The sequence below is a fragment of the Sceloporus undulatus genome, chromosome 6 (genome assembly GCF_019175285.1).
Source record: "Sceloporus undulatus isolate JIND9_A2432 ecotype Alabama chromosome 6, SceUnd_v1.1, whole genome shotgun sequence".
NCBI classification, from domain to species: domain Eukaryota; kingdom Metazoa; phylum Chordata; class Lepidosauria; order Squamata; family Phrynosomatidae; genus Sceloporus; species Sceloporus undulatus.
Genome location: NC_056527.1, coordinates 129061357 through 129085272, shown reverse-complemented (window position 1 = coordinate 129085272; position 23916 = coordinate 129061357). Strand labels below are relative to the sequence as shown.

General features: G+C 40.3%; 2 protein-coding genes across 4 annotated transcripts in view; both read right to left on the bottom strand.

Annotated features, from left to right (window-relative positions):
• Window positions 1–606: 606 nt before the first annotated feature.
• On the bottom strand, window positions 607–7687 carry MYL7 (myosin light chain 7). Its single transcript, XM_042475142.1, has 7 exons — window positions 7605–7687; window positions 5716–5826; window positions 5010–5085; window positions 2902–3006; window positions 2449–2527; window positions 2235–2283; window positions 607–812 (listed from the first exon to the last, which is right to left on the bottom strand). The coding sequence occupies exons 1-7, from the start codon at window positions 7605–7607 to the stop codon at window positions 711–713; spliced, it is 525 nt and encodes a 174-aa protein (XP_042331076.1). The 5' UTR covers window positions 7608–7687; the 3' UTR covers window positions 607–710.
• A 3265-nt stretch (window positions 7688–10952) lies between these two features.
• GCK (glucokinase) overlaps window positions 10953–23916 on the bottom strand; it is a 29491-nt gene continuing 16527 nt past the window's right edge. For 2 of the 3 annotated variants that reach the window (XM_042474719.1, XM_042474718.1), the window contains exons 3-10: window positions 22591–22745; window positions 21226–21345; window positions 20328–20423; window positions 19589–19688; window positions 16021–16204; window positions 14969–15124; window positions 13903–14136; window positions 10953–11396 (exon numbers count right to left, since the gene is read on the bottom strand). In XM_042474719.1, the coding sequence (XP_042330653.1) occupies window positions 11252–11396; window positions 13903–14136; window positions 14969–15124; window positions 16021–16204; window positions 19589–19688; window positions 20328–20423; window positions 21226–21345; window positions 22591–22745 (1190 nt within the window). In that variant the 3' untranslated portion in view covers window positions 10953–11251. Of the gene's footprint in view, window positions 11397–13902; window positions 14137–14968; window positions 15125–16020; window positions 16205–19588; window positions 19689–20327; window positions 20424–21225; window positions 21346–22590; window positions 22746–23916 lie in introns of those variants that run through there. The other variant, XM_042474720.1, reaches the window with a different exon arrangement.

Sequence of the window (23916 nt, the reverse complement as noted above, 5' to 3'; positions counted from 1 at the left end):
TAATAATAATAATAATAATAATAATAATAATAATAATAATAATAATAATAATAATAATAATAATAATAATAATAAGGCAGACTGCTTAGGCTGAACTTAGTAGAGATCTAAACTGCCAGTTCTGTAACAAAGCTTGCTGTCCTATCCATAGCTCTAAAAATGATGTCTGCAAATTATAAGTGGAAATAGACTTAAGTAGTTTCACGGCATCAGTATTCACCCAAAGGTTGCTGTGACATTACAACATATGGACACCTGTTGTGCAATGGTAGCCAGAAGAGTGACTGATGAGCCACAGCCCTGATGTTCAGTGCGCACTGATTCACACTGAAGCACTCCCAGTGTGCATCCAGACACTGGCTAGGATGTCCAACGTGCATCGGATGTGCCCAGTGTGCAAAAGAAGTGTCCAATAAGCATTGGACCATTGTTGCCATTGCAAGAACCTGATACGCATCTCTGCAATTCACAAACAGAATCGTATTGCATTTCTGCATTGATACTATGGTTTCATAAAGTGACAAAACACAGAGCATGTTGTAGACTCTTGACCATTATACATTTCATCTCATTTCATCTTTAAATAACTTTGTCATCATAGGCAGATCATTTCTTAGTTTCCCTTTTATTGAAGAATTATTAGCAATACAGTGGGTGGGCAGCCTGCAGTTTTCATCATCAGCATATCCATATGATTTCACTGCAGTTCTTCAGTCTTCCTTCTCATCGCCATGCGTGATGATGTAACATAAGGATTTGTAGTCAATGTTTCCAGCCACATCTATGGGAGCTAAAGCAAACATTTGTTCCACCTAAAAAAGAATCAACACAAGCAAGGGTAAGAATGTGGTGTCATAGCTAACCAAGCCAAGTTTGCATATCATGGTGAGTTTTGGATTGGAATAATTGGGCTTTCTCTTTCCCACCAAAGTCCCACCACCTTGATTCACATGATTAAAAGAATTCCATTTTCCAACTTGAGTAAAGGTCTGGCATTCAAAGTTTTGTGGATAAAAGCTCATTAACATGGTTTGGCTTCCAAAACAGAAGTTGAAATCATAGAGGAAGGGACTATGCTTCTTCCACCAGTCTGACAAGTTTGAAAATTTAGCCATGTTAAAGCATTTGCCTCTGAACAGTCATTCAAATGTATTAAGAGATGGATAGTGATTCTTCACCTGGAACCCATTCACACTGCATAGTTATGGTGCTGTTATTCCATTTTAATTACTATCTCTACATCCCATGGAATTATGGGATTGCATTTTGAGGAGGCACTAAAGTTCTCTGGCTGAGAATTGTAAATGCTCCTCCCCAAACCAGTGACATAGACTCAAGTCGACTGACTCAGGCTCAAGTCGGACTCAAGTCGCTTCAATAATTCAACTTGGATTCAACTCCCACTAAATGATGCACTGACTTGACTCACAGATTGTATATTTTTAGTGACCGACTTGTTGGTTTAACTTCATCCAGAAATGCTATGCAACAGAAAATGGTTTACCTCCTTTGAATGCTTCCATCTCACTCCTTTTTGCCCACTGATCACATGATGGAAGTGGTACTTTATGTTTGCCATACAAGGAGCCCTTGCCTCCTGTAGATCCCTGACTCAAGCCCACTGCCTAATAGATTTGCTATTCCTCTCCATCTTATGGAGGCTAGCCTTGCCTGCTGCTCCTAGGAAAGGTTTTGAAGGCTTCTCCATTGTGCAATGAGGACAGACCTCACATTTCTAAAATGTAATCTTAATAAATTGCTAATATTCATTTAATTCTTTAACCTAACTTTGTGCAGGTCTTCTTGAATTTCTAGTTACTGAAACTCCACACACACACCCCTACTACCTCCTTTTTTTGGTCAAATTTGGCTCCCAGACTTGAGACTCAACTTCAGACATGACTTGAAAGTATCTAGCAAGCACAGACTCAACTTGAGATGTGAAGGTGGAGAATTGAGACTTGGAGTAAAAGACTTGAATATGTCACTGCCCTAGGCTTCTAATCCCAGGTTTCCATAGGATGGAACTAGTGCAGTCAGTGGAATAATAGTGCTACGATTCTGTAGTGTGGATGGCCACCGAGTCTTTTAAGTTTCAAAACACAGTCACATATATAGCTCCAAACATTATGCCCATGTGATAAAGAAGAAGATTCTTGCTAAGGAGCGATTTCAATTTAAGGAGGGTGGAGGTGAAACTTTCTATATGGTGCTACATCAAGACATTGCCTCACCTCTTCAGAAGAGAACTTGTCTGCCTGTGTCATCAGGAGCTGTTTAAATCTGGAAGCCAAGGTTTGAAAGAAATTAAATCATATTGTACAGACAAACCACCAAGACCTCTCAGCTTCTTTTTTTACACAAATTATTGTATTACAAAGCTTCAGTGATTGTGGGGAAGGGGAAAAAAACATAACCCAGGAGGTTGATAGTATTTTCTGAACTTACTCATCTTTGTTCACATAACCGCTTGCGTTGGGGTCAAAGAGCTTGAAGGCAGCAAGGATAGTGTCTTCTGGGTCAGTACCTATGGAAGAGATGAACTGTTCATCTTATACTGCAGCAATTCTCATACTTTGGGTGAGAGACCCAATGGGAGGCAGAGGAGCAGGCAACATGAAGATGGGAATTGGTGGTGCTAAACTGGGAACTCTCTTCTGTAATGTAGGACACAAGGCCATCTAATTCAAGGCAAGAGGTGGGTCCCGTGTCTGTGGGAGAAGTCCCACCTTCAAGGTTAAACAGAAAAGGTTACTAAAGACAGAGAGGAATTGGTTGAAAGTGTCTGCTTTGTACAAGTGGTGGAGGAGTTATTAGTGGAAGATATCCAAAAGTATGGACAACAACACAGTGCTGATGGTTTAATGACTAAGATCCTCGGCCATGGTAGCACCAACTTACCACTCAGTTTCTCCCCAAAGAGTGTTAAGAAGACTGTGAAGTTAATAGGCCCTTTCCCTTCCTTCAGCATCTCTTCCAGCTCCTCATCCTTCACATTCATTTTCCCTATAGTGAAAAAACAGGGGCCCCATAAAATCTATTTCTAAGTAGATGCATCTTTCAATATTGCTCGCCATTGCCTCTGATCAACTGAACATCACTGTCGCCTGCATTCAGTATACAAACTTCTCTGATATCATGGGATCTTGCACTCTTCCCAGAACAGCAAAAGGTTCAAGCCTAGTCCTTACCATTTAAGGTCACAACTTACATATCTAGTACTATGTATAGCGAGAAGAACATGTGCCACCGAGTGGTAGAAGCATACAGTACAGACTGTCAGAAAAAAACCCATCCATGCAAACTGCATGCATTTTTTAAAAACTGTTGGAATAAATTAAGAAACAAAAAGAGATGTTATGTTTTAGACTAATTTTTCTGTGCTGGAAAAGAGAAATTATGACCAAAATTAAGAACATTGGGGCTCAACCATCTTTGGGATGAAGGACAAAACAAGATCTCTCGCCCAACTACTGACATACTGTGCTGCTATCCCAGAACTGAAATCTCAGTTGTTAGTTTGCATTAGACTAGACAGACCGAATCACTTGGAAGTGAACACTTATATAAATACATTGACACAATAGTTCTACTTTTTAAAGTTCTACTTTAATTGAGACTAACAATTAGATATAGGTCACTGCAATTACATTTTCTATATTACTGATATTACACAGTGTCCCACAGCATGGCTTTCTTACTGCATCCTATAACACCACCATTCCTTCAATCCTCCTTTTGGTTCTTCTATCTGGAGAAGATAGTTATTGCTAACTATTCTGTATGCTCCTGATGTTTTGATGATTTGATTCAAACTGAACAATGCAGCTTCAACATTATAAAAAGCAATAGGACCATTCACTTTATGGATTTATTTTCTTGGCTTTTTTTCATTGCAAAATCAAGATCCATAGCAGTGCTTTACAATTTTTTAACCATACTCTGATGTGACCCAACCATATATGTCCTGGTTTTAATCTGTGAGACTTTGAAAGGCATGCAGATCTCATTGGATGTGGACAATAGGTTCATAGACACAGTTCCAGAAATACATGTCCATAAATATCCTCCAGTAGGATCTACAAGTCAGTCTCATTCCCTCCCCATGATAATGGGATTGACACATGGACCAGCCAACCCCCCGAATGTCCAGGCTCCGTAAAGTGTGCATGACGTTTGGGATCTCAGCAGCGCACCATCCACATGAAGAAAGATAAGCTTTCCTCCCATTCTTCTTTGTGTGGCGGACTGGTGTTATCAAAACTCCAGAGCTGAAGTGCTCATAGAGCCAAAAGTAAAATAGCCACTACATCATCTGTAGCTGTTCTTCAGATAAGCAGATTCTTTTTTCCTTGCTGCATTCCAGTTACAAAGGTCACTGTGAATTTTGCATTTGGCTCCTCTTGGTTGGTGCCATAATGGAGAGAGGGAACCAAGAACTCGGAAGAACCATAACTGCCTAAGTTTTTCATGAAGACAATTCCAGGTTTGGTGTCATACCCTCATTTGGCACAGTCAGTCCCAGTTAATCTTCTGCTGTCCTGCTTTTTCAGCTGCTTTTAAAATGTCTCAGTGTCTTTGTTCTCCTGGCACTTTCCCCTTTTGTCTTCAGATTATTTCAATAGCTGCAGAGCTCTAAGTGCAAAAGCAGTTTTCGCTCAATTTACTTGGCAGGGGGAGAAGAGAGAAGAAGGCAGAATCTTGCCCTTCCAAACAGGCTCAGGCACAAACAAAGTGCTGCAGCCTTTCCTAGCTTATCTGTTATTCCTCAGTAATAACATTTGCCCTTTTGCCCATACTTGTGGCCAGGGGTGTGCTGGTAAATTTCAAAGGGTTGGCATTCCACATCAAAGTCTTATCACCACAGCCCCAATGAAAGTCCGCACTTCCCACTCCCTACCTAGTGATGCCCCTGACTACTTGGTACTGTTTTTCTTTTGCCTGCTAGTTGCATGAGAAACACCTGAGCTTGTGCAAAGTTTGGTTTAGTAATGAAGAGAGTCACTTACCAAGTTGCCCATAAGTCTCTCTCAAGTCTGATTTACCAATAATTCCATCGCGGTTCTGGTCAATGCAGCTGAAGGCCTTGGGGAGAAATGGACCAATTTAATCCTGCTCTCTCTTGACTATAATTTCTTTGTACCACTGTATGGTTATACAAGTATCCTCCCTGCTGCCCCATCTACTCCTGAAGAAGCACCTCTTCCAAGATGTCTTAAGCTAGCTTTGAAATTGTAATACTGTAATAATAATAATAATAATAATAATGGACAATATTCTTCATCACCACAGTGTAGTGTTAAATAACTAACAGCCAGTAGAGTTATGTTCTGCTTACATTATACAATCTGTATAGTTGATATCATTGTATCATAATCTTTGCCGATCAATGTTTAAGCATTCTGCTTGCTCTGCAATGGGGCCTGCAGGATGTTCAGCAGTCCACTGCAGATCATGTACCTCTCTCCTATTGTGCATCAGTATATGTTCCACAGGTGTACCTCCACTTCTGTCCCTCTTAGTTGGATTCAGCTACTGCACAATGTTGAATAAAATACTCCATATGAGTAATGCGCTTTATGTCTGTACATGTCACTAACAGGATCCCATCCATAGAGAACCAACTTTTGGCAAAGGCACTCCTCAAATACAGATCAGTACCAGTTTGAACAGTTCCCTAGGAAACCAGGCCAGGGGCCCAGATCCCTGCCTCACCTCCTTGAACTCCTGGATCTGTGACTGCTCAAACATGGAGAAGACATTGGAGGATCCCCTCTGGGCCCGCTTTGCAGCAGCTTTCCTTTGAGTCCCAGCTTTTCTGCTAGCCTAAAAGTAAAGGAACCAATTATAGTAAAAAGGATTCTCGTATCCTGCAGCCAGGATTTAAAAAGAAATCTGGTTTTTTAAAATAATAATAATAATAATAATAATAATAAATTTTATTTATACCCCGCCCTTCCATGAATATGATCAGGGCGGCTTACAAAAGTTTATAAAAACATTACAATACAAAGTTAAAATCCAATATAAGAGCTAAAAACATTACTACAAAAAACAGGAACAGGAAAACAATAAAATAGAAAGATACACATGTCAGGGGCAAAAGAAATAAAAAATGAAACATCGATCCAGGGTCAAAAAGGAGAAGGGAGGAGAGGCAGGAAAATAAATAGACAAATTATTTTTTACAGAAATATTTAGTTTTTAGAAACTGACAAAGAAAACAGTGTAACTCTTGCTATCATCAATGAATTTTATGTATAGTACACACAGCTTTGCAGCACACAATAGGTTTCACTGAGGTGAGTCACATTTAGACTGGAAGGTAGACACAACTCCAGATGAAATATGCCTGACACAACAGTCTCCATGCCCAACACTGATCATGGATCACCAAATGTGTTGGTTGAAACTGGCAGTTGATTTAGCTCTGGTGGTGTAGGCAAACTCCACAATACAGACATAAGGATTCCTTTATGTCTGTATTGAGTTGCTGTGTGCATTGTCTTCATTCATCCTGTCACAGGGTATCCTACATTGCGTTCTTAATGTGCTTGCAGATTGATTTATTTAAAGCACACATGTTGTAACCTCAAAATCAATCAGATCAATGTTACTGTTCAATTGCTGTCACTTAAATTCATTTGCATTGCATTGCATTGCAGTCTAATGACCATTTCTTCAAAAGCTCATCTATGTGGGGGCCTGATTCCTAGTTTCTGTGTTTACAATTGCAGTCTTAGAAACATTTTCAGTCCATCTGTGTCTGTGGGATATAGAGAGCATAAGGTGGTGGCATTTGGAAGAGGAATAATGCACCAATCTTTGTAGCTGTGTATAAGCATTTTTAATGCACGCACAGGGCTAAGGTAAATCTGATCTACCAGAGAACTGGAAGACTGAACACTGATGAGGTCTGATGCCAAAATTCATGCAAATTAATTTAATTTAAAAAATGTCCTTGGTCAGCAAAACAGGATCAAAATCAAGAGAGCTCATTTTAAAAAATCAGCATTCTTAATTAAATGTGAACAGTTAATAAAACAGGTGTGAACCACAAACATATGAAATATATTCCTGATGTGGAATTAAACAGAACAAGATCAACTTCACATTCAGCCTGAATGCATTATCTATACAGTTGCCCACTAGATCTTCAAAGTAACACTTTTTTCCCAAATCATCCAAATCATCAGCTGGACACGCAACTTGGAAAGTTGCTTCTAAGAAGAATGGCTATAATGACATGCTGAAGCCATTCATAACTGAGGAATAGTGTGATGGTGCCCAGGCATCCAGAGATGACTTCAATAACTCATTATATATATTCTTCTTAGAAGTAACATTCCATCCCTGCTTGGATGTTCCATCATCCTATAGTTAACATCTGAGCAAATACCTTTCCCCAGTAAGTCTTTTCTTGTCTGTGTAGAGGCTGGAGCACTGTGCTCTCATTCTGTGTTATGGAGAGATTAAAAAGCTCAATGTGCATCTTCCTCCCTCTGCTTAATTTTTCTGTGGGACTGGAGAAATTTACAGGTCAATCCAAAAGCCTGTCTCTTTAAAGGAATATGCACAGGCAGAGAGAGATACTGAGTACTCACCATCTTGGGTATCCTCCTGAAGAACAAACAAGGTCTGGGTGGTGTCAAGCATAAATTCAGAGCCTATATCACACAGCTTATCACCTAGTGAGCTAAATCAGGAGCTCAGTGGCAGGAAAGAGCCAAACTTGGCAGTCACAGACACAAATACTCTAGCAATTGATAAGGCCTGGATGAAAGGGCATTGCAGCCTTTGCTGATAGAAGAAGCTAAATCTCCTGAGCAGGGTGTTCCATTACTGTATTAGCAACGCTCTCCAGTCTGTCTCTATGAGCGGCGGTATTGTGTTTAGGCATGTATCTCAGAGTGTAGAAGTTTTTCTCTAGTTAGAAATGTGATCGGACACTGATCCATCAATTTCTAAAATAATGGCTCTAACATTGTGTTGTGTTGTGCCTTCAAATTGTTTCTGACTTATGACAACCTTAAGGCAGACTCATCATGGAGCTGTCTTGGCAAGATTTGTTTAGAGGGGATTGGCCCTTGCCATCCATCCATTGCAGCTAAGAGAGTGTGATTTGCCCATGGTAATTCAGGGAGTTCCATGGTTGAATGTGGATTTGAACCCTGGTCTCCAGAACCATAGTCTAGCACATAAACCACTACACCACACGGTCTCCTGGTTCTAAGCTTAAATCAGGGTTTTCAGCTTGAGCAATGGTATACATTGAAGTAAGTGTTGGCTTTCTGTCAGTGGATAAGATCCAATGTTCTATAGTGATTTGGATGATGGATTAGGACTCTGGGAGACCAGGGCTCGAATCCCTGCTCAGCCGTAGAAATTTGTTGGTTTATCCTGGGCAAGTCACACTTTGACAGCCGCAGAGGAAGGTAAAGGTAAAGCCCCTCTGAACAAACCTTGCCAAGAAAACCCAGTCATAGATTCACCTAATGGTTGCCATAAGTTGGAAATTACTTGAAGGCATACAACAACAAACGTTAGTAGAGATTTCTCTTATCGGTCTATGATTTTACAATCTGGAAAAGATATGCATGGAGTCAAAATGGCCAACCGTATTGTAGATACTATGCTACAGAGTATTTATGGAGTGGTATCCCAGACCAATCCATTTTGCTGGCGAAACGTCAGGAAGAAAATTTTCTAGAACATGGCCACATAGCCCAAAAAACCCACAAAAAACCATGGATGCCGGCCATGAAAGCCTTCGACTTTGGCTATAGTACTCCAAAATGTGACACACAAATAAGTTTTGAGAAACAGAACAGGTACTACAGGATTGGATTTTACAATATTTTATTTTTTCATTCTTATTTTCAATACAAAATCCATGAACAGGATAGCAGGAGACAGAGAAAAAAGGGAAAAGAGAGGGAAATAAACAATATTATGGCAGCAGGAGGAGAGCGTATCTGGGTTAAATAACTGTATGACCAACAATCAAGATCAGAGGGACTGGGGACCACGCATTTGCCAAGGGCCAAGCTAATGGACATCCCAGACGTTCAGTGTTAAAACTAGAATTGTGTGTACTTGAGTGCAAATTATGTGTACAAAAGCAGCATACATCTGTATCAACCTGTCTTCCACCCAGTTGATGATAATGTATAGAAATAGATAGGCTTGTAACCTTTTCCTACTCAGTGTCTCTATACAGAAATGCACAAGAAACCTTTGCAATTCCAGATGTTTTGATCTACATCTCCCATCAGACCCAACCAAGATAATCAACTATAATAGATTATGGGAGCTATATTGGTATGACATCCTCCTTCATGTTTTCATCATACCCTTCAGACTGGACACTTGTTTGCCACTTCCTGTTTTAAGCTATACACACAAGTGTAATTCAACTTCTTAGCTCCAGTCTAGTACTTTTTGCTGGACAGTTTCTAAACCACTATGTCCCATCTGCACTAGTGGGCTAATCCTAACAGAGTTATTCAGTATTTGAGCAAACTCAGTTGGAAAAGGCCACCAGAGCTTGGAAGAAATGGGTTATAAGTAATGTACCTACCTGTACTTGCTTTTGGAGGCATAATGAAATTACATCTCAAAACAAAGGGGAATAATGTCATGCCACCAGTCTAACAAAGTCTCCAAGTTACTTTAAAGGGTATTTTGGAGGAAATATGGCAGAGGTTTTTCTAATTTTTTGTTGCTGTCTGTATGTGCCTTCAAGTTGCCTATTGACTAATGGCAATACTATCAATTTCATAGGCTTCTCTTAAGACAAGGAATAATCAGAGATGTTTTGCATTGCCTTATTCTGAAATATAGCCCATAGCACCTAGTATTCTGAGGCTCCTATCAAGTCTGACCCTGATTAGCTTTCAAGATCAGATGGGACCTGATAGTTGCAATTTTCACATACTTGCAACTCCATTATTAATCTTAAGGGTTTTTTTTAAAAGTAGCAAATAATACAACATTTTTACAAAACTATGACATCTTACTTTTTGATTATTATGACAAAAAACTGAAATGAATTATTTTTAAGAAGTCACTTTCCAAGCTCTAGGGAAATGTGAGGGTAGCCAAGCCAATCTGGTAAGTGGAGGATAAAGCTATCAGTAGCTTCTAGCGATACAGGCATCATATTATCTCTCATATCAGAAGTAGTATATGCTTCCTAGTACCAATTGCTGGGAAATATAAGTAGGAGGACTCTATAGCTATTGTACTCATGAACTCCTATGGGGCTTCCTACAGACATTTGTTTAGATGCAGGAGAAAGAGAATGCTAGGAAGGTTTTTTCTCTATTGCACCATAACTCTTTCTATGTTCTTAACCTTCTCATCATAAAAATCTTTTTGTATTCTGGCCACTCTCTGGTCCTTCTTTATTGATAATTAATTCTAAACATGACACAAAAATTGCCCTGGATGTCTTGCTCTATATGGAAATAACTGTTTGTACAAGTGATGTTTAAATCTGGCTTTGATTTGCAAGGTTTCTTTTATATTTGATCTCGGTCTGGAAAATCTGGATGGTTTGTTGTTGTTAACTGCCCTTATAACCCCAACTCATGGCGACCCCATGAATGAGACACCTCCAAGACCCCCTTGGCCTCCACTGCTCTGCTTAGGCCTTGTAATGGTTTTATGCTCACACTCTTTTGATATAATGTGCATTACTTCAGTCACTAAAATGTGGTGAGCCAGCTCTCAGGATTGGAGGGATAGCTCTCATTCTACTGAATGAGCCCTGGACTTTTGCCCCAAATTTGCACCTTCACAGTACCACTGACAGAAAACAGTACTTTGCTACCCTCTGTGCCAACCATTTGGCCCAAATCCCTCTTCTTCAGCACACCATAAAAGAAATAAACCCATCCTATTGATTCAATTCCCAGCTCTCCCCCCCCGTCCCCCCCCCCCCCCCCCAATGAACTATGTTAAACAGCTTCTTATGTAAACTGAAGTCCCCACAGACCTTGTAGTAGTGGAGAAGGTTTTAAGAACAGAAAGGAGAGGCGGCGGTTTTGAATGGTTATTGAATCATCTACTAGCAGAGGTTAGGAGAAACCCAGTGTCACTCCATTCCCCACATCCCCCCCCAGGAGAACCTTTCTTCTGCTGGTTCAGCTCCTTGGCACCGTCTAAAACAACTCAGTCTGGCCCCTGGATAGAAGAGGCATGTCCCAGGCAGGTGCCTTCCCTTCCATAGTCTTTAGCCGGTGCCAGTTCACTGGCTGATCATGCAGGCCATTTTGCATGCTACTGCAGAGATGAGAGCTGCCCCTCGGCCGCTGCCTTCTTCTGACTGCAGGAATGTAATGTCACAGCCTGGTGTAAGTTGTCTGACTGTTGCATGGAACCGGTCTTTGAAGCTGAGGAAAAAGAGAAAAAGGAGGGAGTTTGAGGAGGAGGCACTGTATTTCTGTCTGTCTACCAGGTACCTAGACTCCAAAGACCTTCTGAAGCCATTCTCCTCTTGCGCCAGATACCCTTGGGAAAGAAGGCTGTTTCAGCACCAAATGAAGACCCTTTTATTCACCCAGGCTTTTAAACTTCTGCCTTACTTTAAGCTGCTTTTAGTCCCTCTCTTTCTCTATGTGTGCATATGCATAACTTTTATTATCCATTTTTCTTATCATTTTATTTTAAATTGTGGTGAACAGTCTGAGATTGTTTTGTATTAGAACAGTGGATCCAAACTTGGGGCTGCAGTCACCGTTGTGCTGCAGCTACCAATATCCCTGAACCTTACCCAGGATGTTGAAATCTAACAACACTTGGTGAACCAAGGTTGGGAATTACTGGGCTTGACGGTAGCCTACAAGTGCTGTTAGGAAATAAACAATATTTGTGCACTGACCTCACCACACGTACAATTTCAAGCAACTGTGATTTAAGCCCCATGTTAATTTCAGAAAGACTTTTTGCAAAAATAAAAGTGTTTTTTTTAAAGGATTCAAACCTACTACTCAGTGAACTGACACATAAGTGAACTGGCATATACAGTAATTCCATTTGTCGAGCATTTTCTTTGCATCTACTGGGGAAACAAGGGAGGGACAATAGCTCATTGGTAGAGCACATACCTTATATGCAGAAAGACCTAGGTTTGAGGTAAGAAAAATAGCAGGTGATGGGAGGGACTGCTATCTACCACAGGCCACAAGGAATTGCTGACAGAGGGGTCTACTGTTAGCAAATCTTTTAGGATCAAGGTAGCACTTCCTGCCAGGCCTGTTCCTGCCAGACTTGGGGGGCACCTGAACATAAGCAGCAAAGGATCAGGTTTTATCTCCAAAACCATCTTTTAGGACAACACTGCATCCATTTGATCAACTGGTCTGTGTTATTCATGAAAGTTGCCATAATAGATTTGTCAGCCTTTGAGGAGCCAGAAGGCTCATTGTTGTGGGTTGCTTCTATCCTGTGGTACTGGTGGTTCTCCTAGAATACTAGAGTGGGAGCAGAATATGTTGGTGTGGTAATCCTGTCAGTTTCCAATAATGCTCCAGTTGCATGTTTGTGGGAATAACATCATACAAAAATGTCATTTCCAGGGACCCAATTTCAGTGAAACAAAACCCTTGCTAATGTTTATATGTACTGTAGTCTTGCACTTTCCCAAAACATGACAATACAGAAGGGCAAAACAATTCAGCTAGCTAATGAGTGGACTAAAATCTGCTGCTGTACTAGTTCTGCAAATTTTATGGCCAATGCCAGCTGATGGACTGTGATACCTTTTTAAAAAGGGATTCTGTTCATGTTTCTGAGAGAGTTGGTGTGCTGTAGTGGTTTGAGTGCTAAACTTAGGTCCCCAGGAGACCAGGATTAAAAGTCCCCACTCATGGTAACCCACTGTGTGACCCTGAGTACATCACACTCTCTCAAGATTTGTCTGAACAAATCTTGCCAAGAAAACCCCATGAGAGGTTCACCTGTGAGTTGCGATAAATCAGAAATGACTTGAAGGCACAGAATAGCAAACATAGTGCTGAAAGCAGCCATAGCATGCGGACGTGTCCTTCGTGGTGTGCAAGAACCCAGTTCATAGACTTAGGCCTGAGCATGGGCTCTGAACACAGCTGCTGGGAGTTTCCTCTTCCAGCTATTGTTCTGATCTCCTGTCTAGCAGCATGAAATTTGTTGCTGCCACAGCACGGTGCTACTTAATGAAAGATGGTACTACTTTATGAAGTTAAATAAAAACATGGGTAAATGGCTCTGTCTGTCCCAGCTCTGCCAAATATGCCATGGTCAGATGCCTTTGGCAGTCCCTTCAAACTGGTTGAATCATGGCCAAACTAAACATTACAACATTACAGACAAATCCACGTGTTTAACTGTTTCTTTACCTGCCATTTCCCCCCTTGAACTTCCAACACCACACCACCACCCCACCTTCTCAGACTGCAGACATGGCTTTACAAGATAAGCACATGTCTGGAACCCCATGGAGGTGGGTGGGAGTTGTAACATAAAAACAGTAGGTGGGGGAAGAGTTAGCTAGCACACCCACAACCTGCTTCTTTGCTAACAGATGCTTTCCCCAAGAGAAGTCAACCGTGAGGTTTAAGGCTGAAACCTCATCTGCACTTAGCTAGGGACCAGGACTATGTCAAATTGAACAGAGTGGGGCTTATTTCTAAGTAAGAATGCCACTGTAAATTACTAGTTCATGTGTAATGTTCAGAACTATTCTTTGGTCCATACTATATACTAAAAAAGTTCGAAGCAAAGTTTCCAAAAGTTAGTTTTGGGAGTGTCTTCCAATATAATTATTTATTACTAGGAGGCCATTCCAAATATTCATACCTCCAACTGACAAACTCAGAAGAGTCCAGATTTTTCTAAAAGGCACAGAAAATATCCCCTCACCTGGGATGGAGCTTGTAGACTGAACCATCAACGCCCACTGTGATCTTCAGTATCTCCTCACTTCTGCTATCCCTCATGCGATTAATGACACCAGCCAGTCCCGCTGAGCACATCTGTGCAGCTCGTGTTGAGACTCTCTCACACACCATACGAACAATGTCACAATCTATTGCTGAGGGCAAAAGCCCAAAGGATGTCAAAATATTGTAGATCTGCTTGCGGTCACCAGGGTCACTGGGAAAGAAAAGCATAGGAATACTTACTTCTCTTACCTTAAAGTGATTGATGCCTGTATAATCATTGGTCTCAACAAAAAAAATTAGGTTACATTTCATCTGAACTCTTTATGTTATATAGAGCCCTATTATTTTCAGGTAGCTTGGTGAATGTCAACGCAATTCATACACCTTCTGGCAGGAGAAGATCAAGAACTAGTGAAGTACATATTATAGTCAACCTTGGTGGGGCTTGTTTTAAATTTGCTCCACAGGATGGATTTCTCCATATAGTATGTGAACCATGAAGTGACAACTACATGACATCCCCATGGCAGCTTAAACTCATAGTTTTCAGGATGTTTTTTTTTTGGGGGGGGGAACTGTCTTATTATTTTAGACTTTCTACTTCTATAAATGTTCTTTTTGATTTTGGTGATCCATTTTGGTTGTTCCCTTTTTTTTTGCATCAAAGGCCTGATGAAATAAAAATGTTTTAAAGGTACAGTCAGTCTTCTCTATCCACAGATTTTGCATCCATAGATTCAACAATCTACAGCTTGAAATCTCTCTCTCTCTCTCTCTCTCTCTCTCTCTCTCCATGGGGGTCCTGGAACCAAACCCCAGTGGATGCCAAGGACCCACTGTATAGAGTAAAACACTGTCAAGAAAGGACGTCAAACATCTCCCAGGGCAGGATATTCCAAAACCTGGACATGACAACAGAGCAGCCTCTTTTGTGTTTTTCTACCAAACCAACCACAGATCTCAGCAGCCTATCCAACAGGTCCTGCTGGTGTCAAAAGATCAGCAGGTTAATAAAACTCAGTATTTCAAAAGAAATACGCTACCTTTCAACTTGGGAAATAAAACGCGTTTCAAATGATCCTTTGGTTTTCAGCTTCTCTGAGGCTTCTCCATTGAAGAGCAAGTTTTCATTGACAAGTTTTAGCAGAACTAGTCGTGCAATTTCACCCATGTACTTCCCTCCTATGATCTTCTCATACCTGGTAAAAAGGGAATTGATTGGTTAACAGTACAGAGGTATCAGTATGTACATGTATTCAAGTGAAACACACACACACACACACACACACAAATATACATTTATATCATTGCTGCATCTACATGGGCAGATGTTAGATCTTGCCAAATAAATTGTTGTGGTTCCCCCCTCAAGAATCAATGTTGACTGCTTGGCAAAAGCAACTATTGCAGAAAAAACAACCATAGACTCTTCCTCTTTGCTGAATTCTGCACATTTTTTCCAGTCGCAAATGTGTATACTATAATATTAGTCCACTAGCTGTACCTTGGAGGACTGTATATTTAAGATACATGCTTCTAGTCACAGGGGAAGCCAGCATTACTTCAGTCATTTTTGTGCTTACAAGGCCAAGAAAGGAATTTTAGGGATAGGAAACTGTTTCTTTACCCTAAATTCCATTGATGTTCGCATCACTAGAAATTTCTCAAGTTTCACATGCGCATGAAGTGTTTTTCCAATTCCCCTTAAAGTCAGCATTTACAGAAACAAATTATTGTGTCATAAGGCAGGGATTCCTCAAGCCTCTGGACCTAATCTGACCTTAGAGTGTCCAAAGTCAGCCCATGGCAGGATTTAAGTCCACCTCTCATACCTTGCTCCTATGGGGAAACCCCTCAGTTATCTTCCATGAATGACTGCAGATAACCAGGGAAATCCACCATTCACTGCTCTCCCAATTAGGAGGAATTTCCCTAAAATAGTAGAAGACTCATGGGCTATGTACGGAAGATAGGATTAGGAAGACTTATGATTGTTCAAATGTATTTCCTACCCCACCCCACATCAAGAAGGAGAAGTGTGAAAGCCAGGAAAACAAGCAGCGGTTATGTTAACTTCATCTGTCATATTCCTTACAGCTGCTGACCGGGGTTAAGCGACATCTCGTCCACCACACGATCATACTCCAAAAGGAACTCATCCAGCTCTCCAGATGCCCCAAAGGCTCCCCACTCAGTGTTTACACACATCCGGCCTTCATTCCCTTCCACCAGCTCTACGTTCTGCATCTCCTCCATGTAACAAGCGTTGCAGCCTGTGCCTGCCAGAATGGAAACGCAAAAAGATTCTCCATTATCAATCTGTGCAGACATATCATAGAATAAACCACTAGCATAAACCTATTCTTCCTCTTTTCATGCTGGAAAGTTCAGAAGCCACACAGACTTAATATTACATGGGGTATCAACAATATCTATATCAGTCTAGACCAATATCCATTTGAACCTCCTGATGAGGATGCAGATTTTAACAGGAGAGTAGTTTTGCTAGAGAGGGTTTTAACTCCTTCACTATCTAATTCAGCAAGTATGCTACACATTTAATAAATTGCAAAAATCAAATGTCAAATATCTGAAATGTCTCAAGCATCATTCTTATCACACCCCTCCAAATTTGTACAATGTCTGGAAATCAAATTGAACTGATTTGGATGATGGAGACGTTAATCTAATTTATAACCTGCCTTCCTCCCAATATGGAACTGAAGGTATCTGACAGCACAGACTGAACAAAATATACCTACAAACAATTTTTGATTTTACTTTTTAAAAAATTAAGCTATTAAAGCTATTAAAAACATCACCAATTTAAATCAGTTTTAAAACATCTAAAACACAGCAATGAGGGTAAAAACACAGCTCTCCTATCAAAAGGACCTTTCACAACAACCAGTTAACAACAAGTCTTTCTAAATAAAAAGGTATTCGCTTGCCAATGGAAAGAAAGCAGAAAGGGAACCAATCGAGGACTTATGAGGGGGGAGTCAACAGTCTGGGAATGGCCACCAAGAAGGTCCTATCATGTATCCTGATCAAACATATCAGCAGTGATGGTGGTGGTGGAAATGAGAGAAATTCAACCCCAAGGATCTTAAAAACCAGGCAGCCTCCAACAGGGAAATACAGTCTTTCAGATGTTTTGGACACAAACCAAAGAAAATAAGGCTACACCTCTTGATATAAATCAAAATGAGTGGTGGAACCCGACAACAGCATGAACTGTGAAGAATTTAACAGTATAGCTCTTAAAGGGAACAGGCTGATCTCATGCTTTCCGCTACCTAGTTTAATTCAGGCATGGCCTTGATCGAGAGCCAGCATATTATAGTGGTTTGAGTGCTGGATTATGATTCTGGAGACCAGGATTCGAATCCTCACTTGGCCATGGAAACTCGCTGACCTTGGGCAAGCCACACTTATACAGCCTCAGAGGAAAGTAAAGGCAAACCCCCTGAAACACACATTTATATGTCTCTTTTTAAAATCTTCCAATGCAAATCAACAGTGCCATAAAATATTGTCAAGTATGGCGACTTGTGTTGATAAAGGAGTGCTTGAGAATCTCCACTCGCTATAAAAATGTGTTCCTAGAACCCTCAAGCAACACCTTGGCGACATTAAGCACCTGAACACTTAAAAAAAATATCTTCCCAGGCAACCTGCTACCATAGCATTGCAAACAAGCCTTCGACTTCACAATATTACTCTTCTTCAAATAAATGGTGGATCAGAGGCTTGTTTTTGACCCTTACTGGCACACTCTCCTCCTCCCCTTCTTGCCCATTACAGGAAAACTCAGCACAGCATGCTTCCACAATGTTCTTTTTAATCTGAACTAGAATGACAGGGAACACATTTAAACGGACAAGAGCAATATATTAATGATCATCCAGAATGAATCAACAGGAAGTCTGTGGAGAATGATAATAGCCAATGCCTCTTTTTAACTCAGTCCTGTCAACTGATATCTAAGTCCCTTATCCATCTCTGCAAACTATAAGTCACAGAGGGTATCAAAGCTATGGGCCTAAGGAGAGTTGACAGCAATATGATAGGTACTAGGTTCAGTTGCTAGCACTTGTAGTAAAATAATATATATAACATAGTTGTAAGAATGTAATCAATAAATCTCCTGAATTAAAACTGCTCAAAACAAAATCATTAGCAAAGGCAAAATGAAAAAAGAAAGTTTAACATATTATTAAAAGTTCTGTCCTTATAAGCAGTTAGTTCCCCAAAGCCTGTCAGAATAGAAAAGTATTCTGTCCCCCACTTTGATGACAGAAGCACAACAAGGAGGAAGCCAGGCTAAACTCCCTATGAAGAGAGTTCCAGAGTCTAGATGCAATCATGATGAGTCCCTCTCCCATGTGTCCACTAGAGCAGACATTAGGTAAAATTGGGTAACATAGAGGAAAAGGGCATACAATGCATACAATGTGTGTGTGTGTGTGGGGGGGGGACACTCAAAAGAATCCTTGTAACCTGGTAACAAGGATAAGAAAAAAAAAAAAGACAAGCTGGAGAAAGCAATTGAACTGAGACCAAGAGATTTTCACATTCCTAGTGGTAGTTGCAATGAAAGTGGCAAACTGATTACTGGGCCATCCATGAGTGATCAGTATTAAAATCACTCCACTGGTTGCCAATTATTTTCCAGGCAAGGTGCAAAGTGTTGGCTATTACCTTTAAAGCCCTACATAGTTTGGATCCAGGTTACCTACAGGATCCCCTTCTCCCATATAATCCATCCCATATGCTTAGGTCCTATGGCAGACATTTACTCCAATCAAGCAGGACTAAGTTGGCAACTGTCAGCCAGAGGACTTTTTTCTTTAGCTTCCCCTAGACTGAGATGACCAGAAGAGATTTGACAGCTGAATATGCTGTCCAAATTTAAAAGAGTAGTAAAGACCTGTCTCGTCTAGCAGGCTTGCCCAAACGATTTTTAAACTGTGGATTTTAAATGATGAATTTTAAATGTGGATTGTTTTAACATGTGTATATATATCTAGTCCCTTTTAAATTGTATAAATGTCCTTTTAAAGCTACGTGTATTTTACCTGATGTGTTTTAATTGATGTGGTTTGGCTGTTAAGTGTTGTTGTTCCCTGCCTCGATCCATGCGGAGAGGGGGATAAGAAATACTACTAGTTACTACTACTACCACTAGTATATCCTTTAGCACATATTGTATATCTTTTAGATATACATAAGCTGTAGACAAGTAGTGCATGTTCTGGTTCTGGTGCACGCTTAGGTTATGCATATGTATTTATATTGTATGGAGGTTTATTGCACCTAGTGCACTGTATTTACATTTTATATATAGCTGTGTGATACTGCTTTTTATTATGTTACTAGTATTTTGAAACGGCCCTTGGGCTACTCAATAAATTGTATATATATACTACTACCACTACTAACAACAACAACAACAACAATAATCTGCTGAGAAATCTGGCACCAGCAAGAGTATTCCTGGTACCTGCTGCATGCACCAAGATATTCAAATAGTCTGACTTTGCATAAGACAACTCCATGTGCTTAATGTGAAGTGGTATTCAATATAGATTTTAAAATATTAACATTCCAGACTACAGAGATTGTGCCCAAGGGAAATTATATAAAAAGGATTGACTTACCCACTATCATGCCAACTTCACATCGGTGATCCTCATAGTAGCAGGATATCATTGTTGCCACTGTGTCATTGACCATTGCAACCACGTCCATTTCAAAGTCCTACACAGGGTTAAAAGAGTTAATACAATCTCAGAGCCTCATAAGAAAAAACTCTGTATGCGATAAAGCAAGTGGAATCGCAGAATAGACTACTACAGATACAAACTCTTGCAGATTTGGAAGTAAGAGTCATATTTTAAAAATAGAAGGAAGGGCTCTGAAGCAGTAGCATAAACCTAAGTGTATTTTCAGACATCTTGTAGACACATATATAAGGAGGGATAATAGTTTAGCAGCAGGACAGGTTCCAGTTGATCTGGAAGAAGGCTTGGTTCTAGATGTTTTTCAGTCTCCAGAGAAGGGCAAGATGGTGCCCTTCTTTCTATGGACAGAAATCATTTGGACTGGCAATCAAATCCTACTTCAACACAGCATGGTGAAGTGGTGGTGTCCTTTGCCATAGACATAGGTGGTATCGAACACAAAGGTCCGTTCTACAGCACCACACTGCCACTCCCCACCCCTGGCATCTGCTGTCTAAAATGTCCTTATAATCATAGTGCAAGCTCCCTCCCCTAAATGGAGCTGCCATTTAGAACAGACAATATTGGTCTGGACAAATAATGGTATAAATGAAGGTATCCTACAAAGCAGCAGAGAAGTAATGCCTTGAAGAGCAGAGAATCATTTTCATCTCACCCCTCGCCGTTTGATAGCATCTCTCAAAAGCCCCACTACATTGTTCCCTTCAGCTCCTGATGCTTTGAAGCCTTTAGTCCAGTTTAGTAGGATCCCCTATAAAACAAATGATGAAAAGGATCAGACTAAATGTTCCAAAATGAGCATTAACCCTACATGAAACCATTATGAGTTTTTAAACAAAACAGGTCGAGACCTTGCATCGAGGAGATAGGGCAGAACTTTAAACTCATGGATTTACACTATTGTGCAATCCCATCTAGCTAGTGAATTTTGACATTGCACAATTGAATGTGCATGCAAATATCCCTTTCAATGTGCAAATATGTGTAATCATATTACACAGTCTCAGCTCTGCTTCTGCAACCTTGAATTATGGCCATTCCTTATCAGACAAAAATATCCAGCGAATTCTTTAGGAAATTATGCACATATAAGACACCAACAGAATGCTGACTAGGATATATCTATAAATATGTCAACTTCTGAATGCAGCTTTTCAAGTGGCTCACATAACTATTAATAATAAATAATCCTATCATCACAATATGACAAATAACTCATAGTGCACACTAAAATGTTAACCCATTAAAAATTTGTATAATGGCAATTTAAAACAAAGCAAAGTACTATATACGTTGATTAATAGTTTCAAATAAAGCACTAGAATAGCAAAACACACCAAAACTGGAGACCCAGGGCCAAGCCCTAAGATCTGGCAACCCAAGCAAGCAAACAATTGCCATCACTGTTAGGATGTTATTATATCAGTGCAATCCAGAATCAGAAAAAATAGCATGCACTTTTATATTCCACTGGCAACTGTTATAAATGGTTCACCAACTCGCATAGGAAAGAGTGAAATGGCATAAAAGGGAGATTCCACCCCAAATCCCACCTTGTCGATGTCTTCATGCCGAACAGGGAAGGAAAAAGTGAAGCCCAGAGGTAGCTTTTTATGTTTCATTTGATGTTTGTCTAGGAAGTCAGAAATGCATTCTGAGATATAATCAAAGAGCTGGGGAGGGAAAAAAATTAAATTTAAGATGGTTTTGCTTCTTGCAATCCCTTTAAAATGTTTTGTATCACTAGGTGGCACTCTGCTCTCCAGATGGTACAACTTATACCAAACTATACATATGTTTTGGACATTCTAATACCCTAGAGGCACCAGATCCTCTCTGATCTTAGCAGCGAAAAAGGAACAGCCCTAGTTAGTTCCTGGGTGGAAGACCACCAATGGGCACCAGGTGCTATAGGCTATATTTTATTGGAGGGATGTGGCAAAAATGCCTCTGAGTATGCCATGCCTAAGAACACTCAATTAAATTCATGGATTTGCCATATGGACAGGTGACTTGAAGGTACACGCACACACATCCATTCTGTTGGTGAGGTTTTATCATGCAAGTGCCCTGCTTCATTTATGGAATTTAACAGGGGATTCAATTGCTTCTATTTGTAAACCAGCAATTTCCCACACCAAGTAGTAGCACTCAAGAGTCCTTCATCTGCAGGCATCCTTGATCTGACTCACAGTATATCTGCACACTCCAACATTCCAGAGAACATATGGCCAAACAACACCAGATTGTGGTCAAGACAGCAAACATTATTAATCAGGAAGAACACACAAGCTAGGATCAGTTGCAGCAGTTTGCTTTTGTGTGAGTGTATTCAGAAGGGCAAGATCTTGCCTCTTCCTGTCCTCTCACTCTGCTGAGTTTAGTGCAAACTAATTTTGCTCTTTGAACTCAGTTTGCAGCAATGCAAATAAGCCAAGAACAAAAGGGGAAAGGGGGAGGAAAAGAGAGAAACCAACATTTTAAAAGCAGATGAAAAAGTGGGATGACAGAGGATTAAACGTGTCTGTCTACTAAATTGGGAAAGTTAGAAGATATGAGACTCTTTAAGGGCCAGAGGAGCATAAAAATGGCCCTGGGAGGTTGCACATGACCCATGGACCAGCTTACCTACTCTTGTTCTAAAGCATTATGTATTCATCTCCACGCTACTAAAGGAATTTAAAATGGTAGCAGGCAGCTCCAAGTACCTGGTGTATATCTGGGGGCAGAAGTAGGCCTTGTTGTGGTCTTCAAAGCCCCAAGCATCTGCCCAAGAGCCCAAAAGAGGACATAGTCTCTGATAAATATTCTCATTTCCCTACCTGACTCATAACAAGCCTTTCTCCGTTCATTATAATTCTGACACAAAAAATATAGAACATGTCACTAGGTTAATAAGACTTGATAGTCTGACTCACCATTTCAGCTGTTCCTGTCATTGCATCCTCTGGGATAGAATACATCTGGTGCTTTGTCTTCACAGTCCACTGTCCTTCTTCACCTTCACCCACTTTTACCAGCATAACTCGGAAATTGGTGCCCCCAAGATCCAAAGACAGAAAATCTCCAACCTCTGCAACCCCAGAGTACAATGTCATTCATTCCTTCTTTCATTGTTTACACTCACATATTCATTACATTTCTAGCCCATCATTTTCTCCAAGGAGCTCAGTGTCGTACTCATGGTTCTTCTCTCTTCATTTTATCCTCACAGACAATCCTGAAAAAAGCATTATACTAAGATCTCCCAGCATGCTATGTTATTGAATGAACATTTGATACTGGGTCTCCTTAGATCAAGCGTGCTGCTCTCCAGATGTCACTGGACTGCAAGTCCCAGCAATTGTAGCCAGCAGAGCCAACAGTGAGGATTTCCGGGAATTGTGGCTCAACAACATCAGGAAACTGGCATAGTTCCCACCCCTGTCCAAGTCCAGCACTCCAACCACTGTACCATACTGGCTCCTATGTAAGCTACTCCTTTGGAAAACAGCCTGGACAGGCAGCCTTGTACATTATAGATCCAGAAAAAACTCAGCATAACTGTGCACAAATATAATTAGGAGACATTTAATACAGAACTGTTTAATGTCCTTGTCTTATAACAATGCCTAGCTTCTCTATCTTAGAGCAAAAAGGTAGTGTGCTAGCCCTGCTGAGTTTGGGTGCCTTCTTGCCCAAGCTAAAACAGTCTCTCCACCAAAATCTTGTCCAGATGGTATCAACTTATCAATAGTTTGGTAAATTGGAGCTTCTTTTTAAAATATATACTTGTAATAACAACTAACTATTTTGGGGGACCTTAATATGATTGTAATTACTTTTTAAAAATGTGTTTTCAGACTGGAGCTCCTGTGTCTCGCTGCTGTTGTATCAGTCAGATGAGGACTGAGCAATTTCTAGGGGGTTTCAATAAGAGTCTTATTCACAACAGCATAATTTTTAATAGAAAACATGAGCCATGGATAGAAAACATGATCCATGAATACATTCCTTTGTATGCACAAACTGCCTCTCCACTGAAATAAACGAAGTAGTCATATGTTGGAGATGCTTGTAGTTATCTTAGCATGCCTGGATCTCTGTGTTTTTAAAATATATATATTTATTGTAGAAATGTAACAAGAAATATAACTATTTACACCACAAATACCACTTACGATCATGAATGCAATCGTATTGCTGAGGTGCTAGTTGATTATTATGTACAAGGAAGCATATGTTAATTTCTCAATTCATGTATG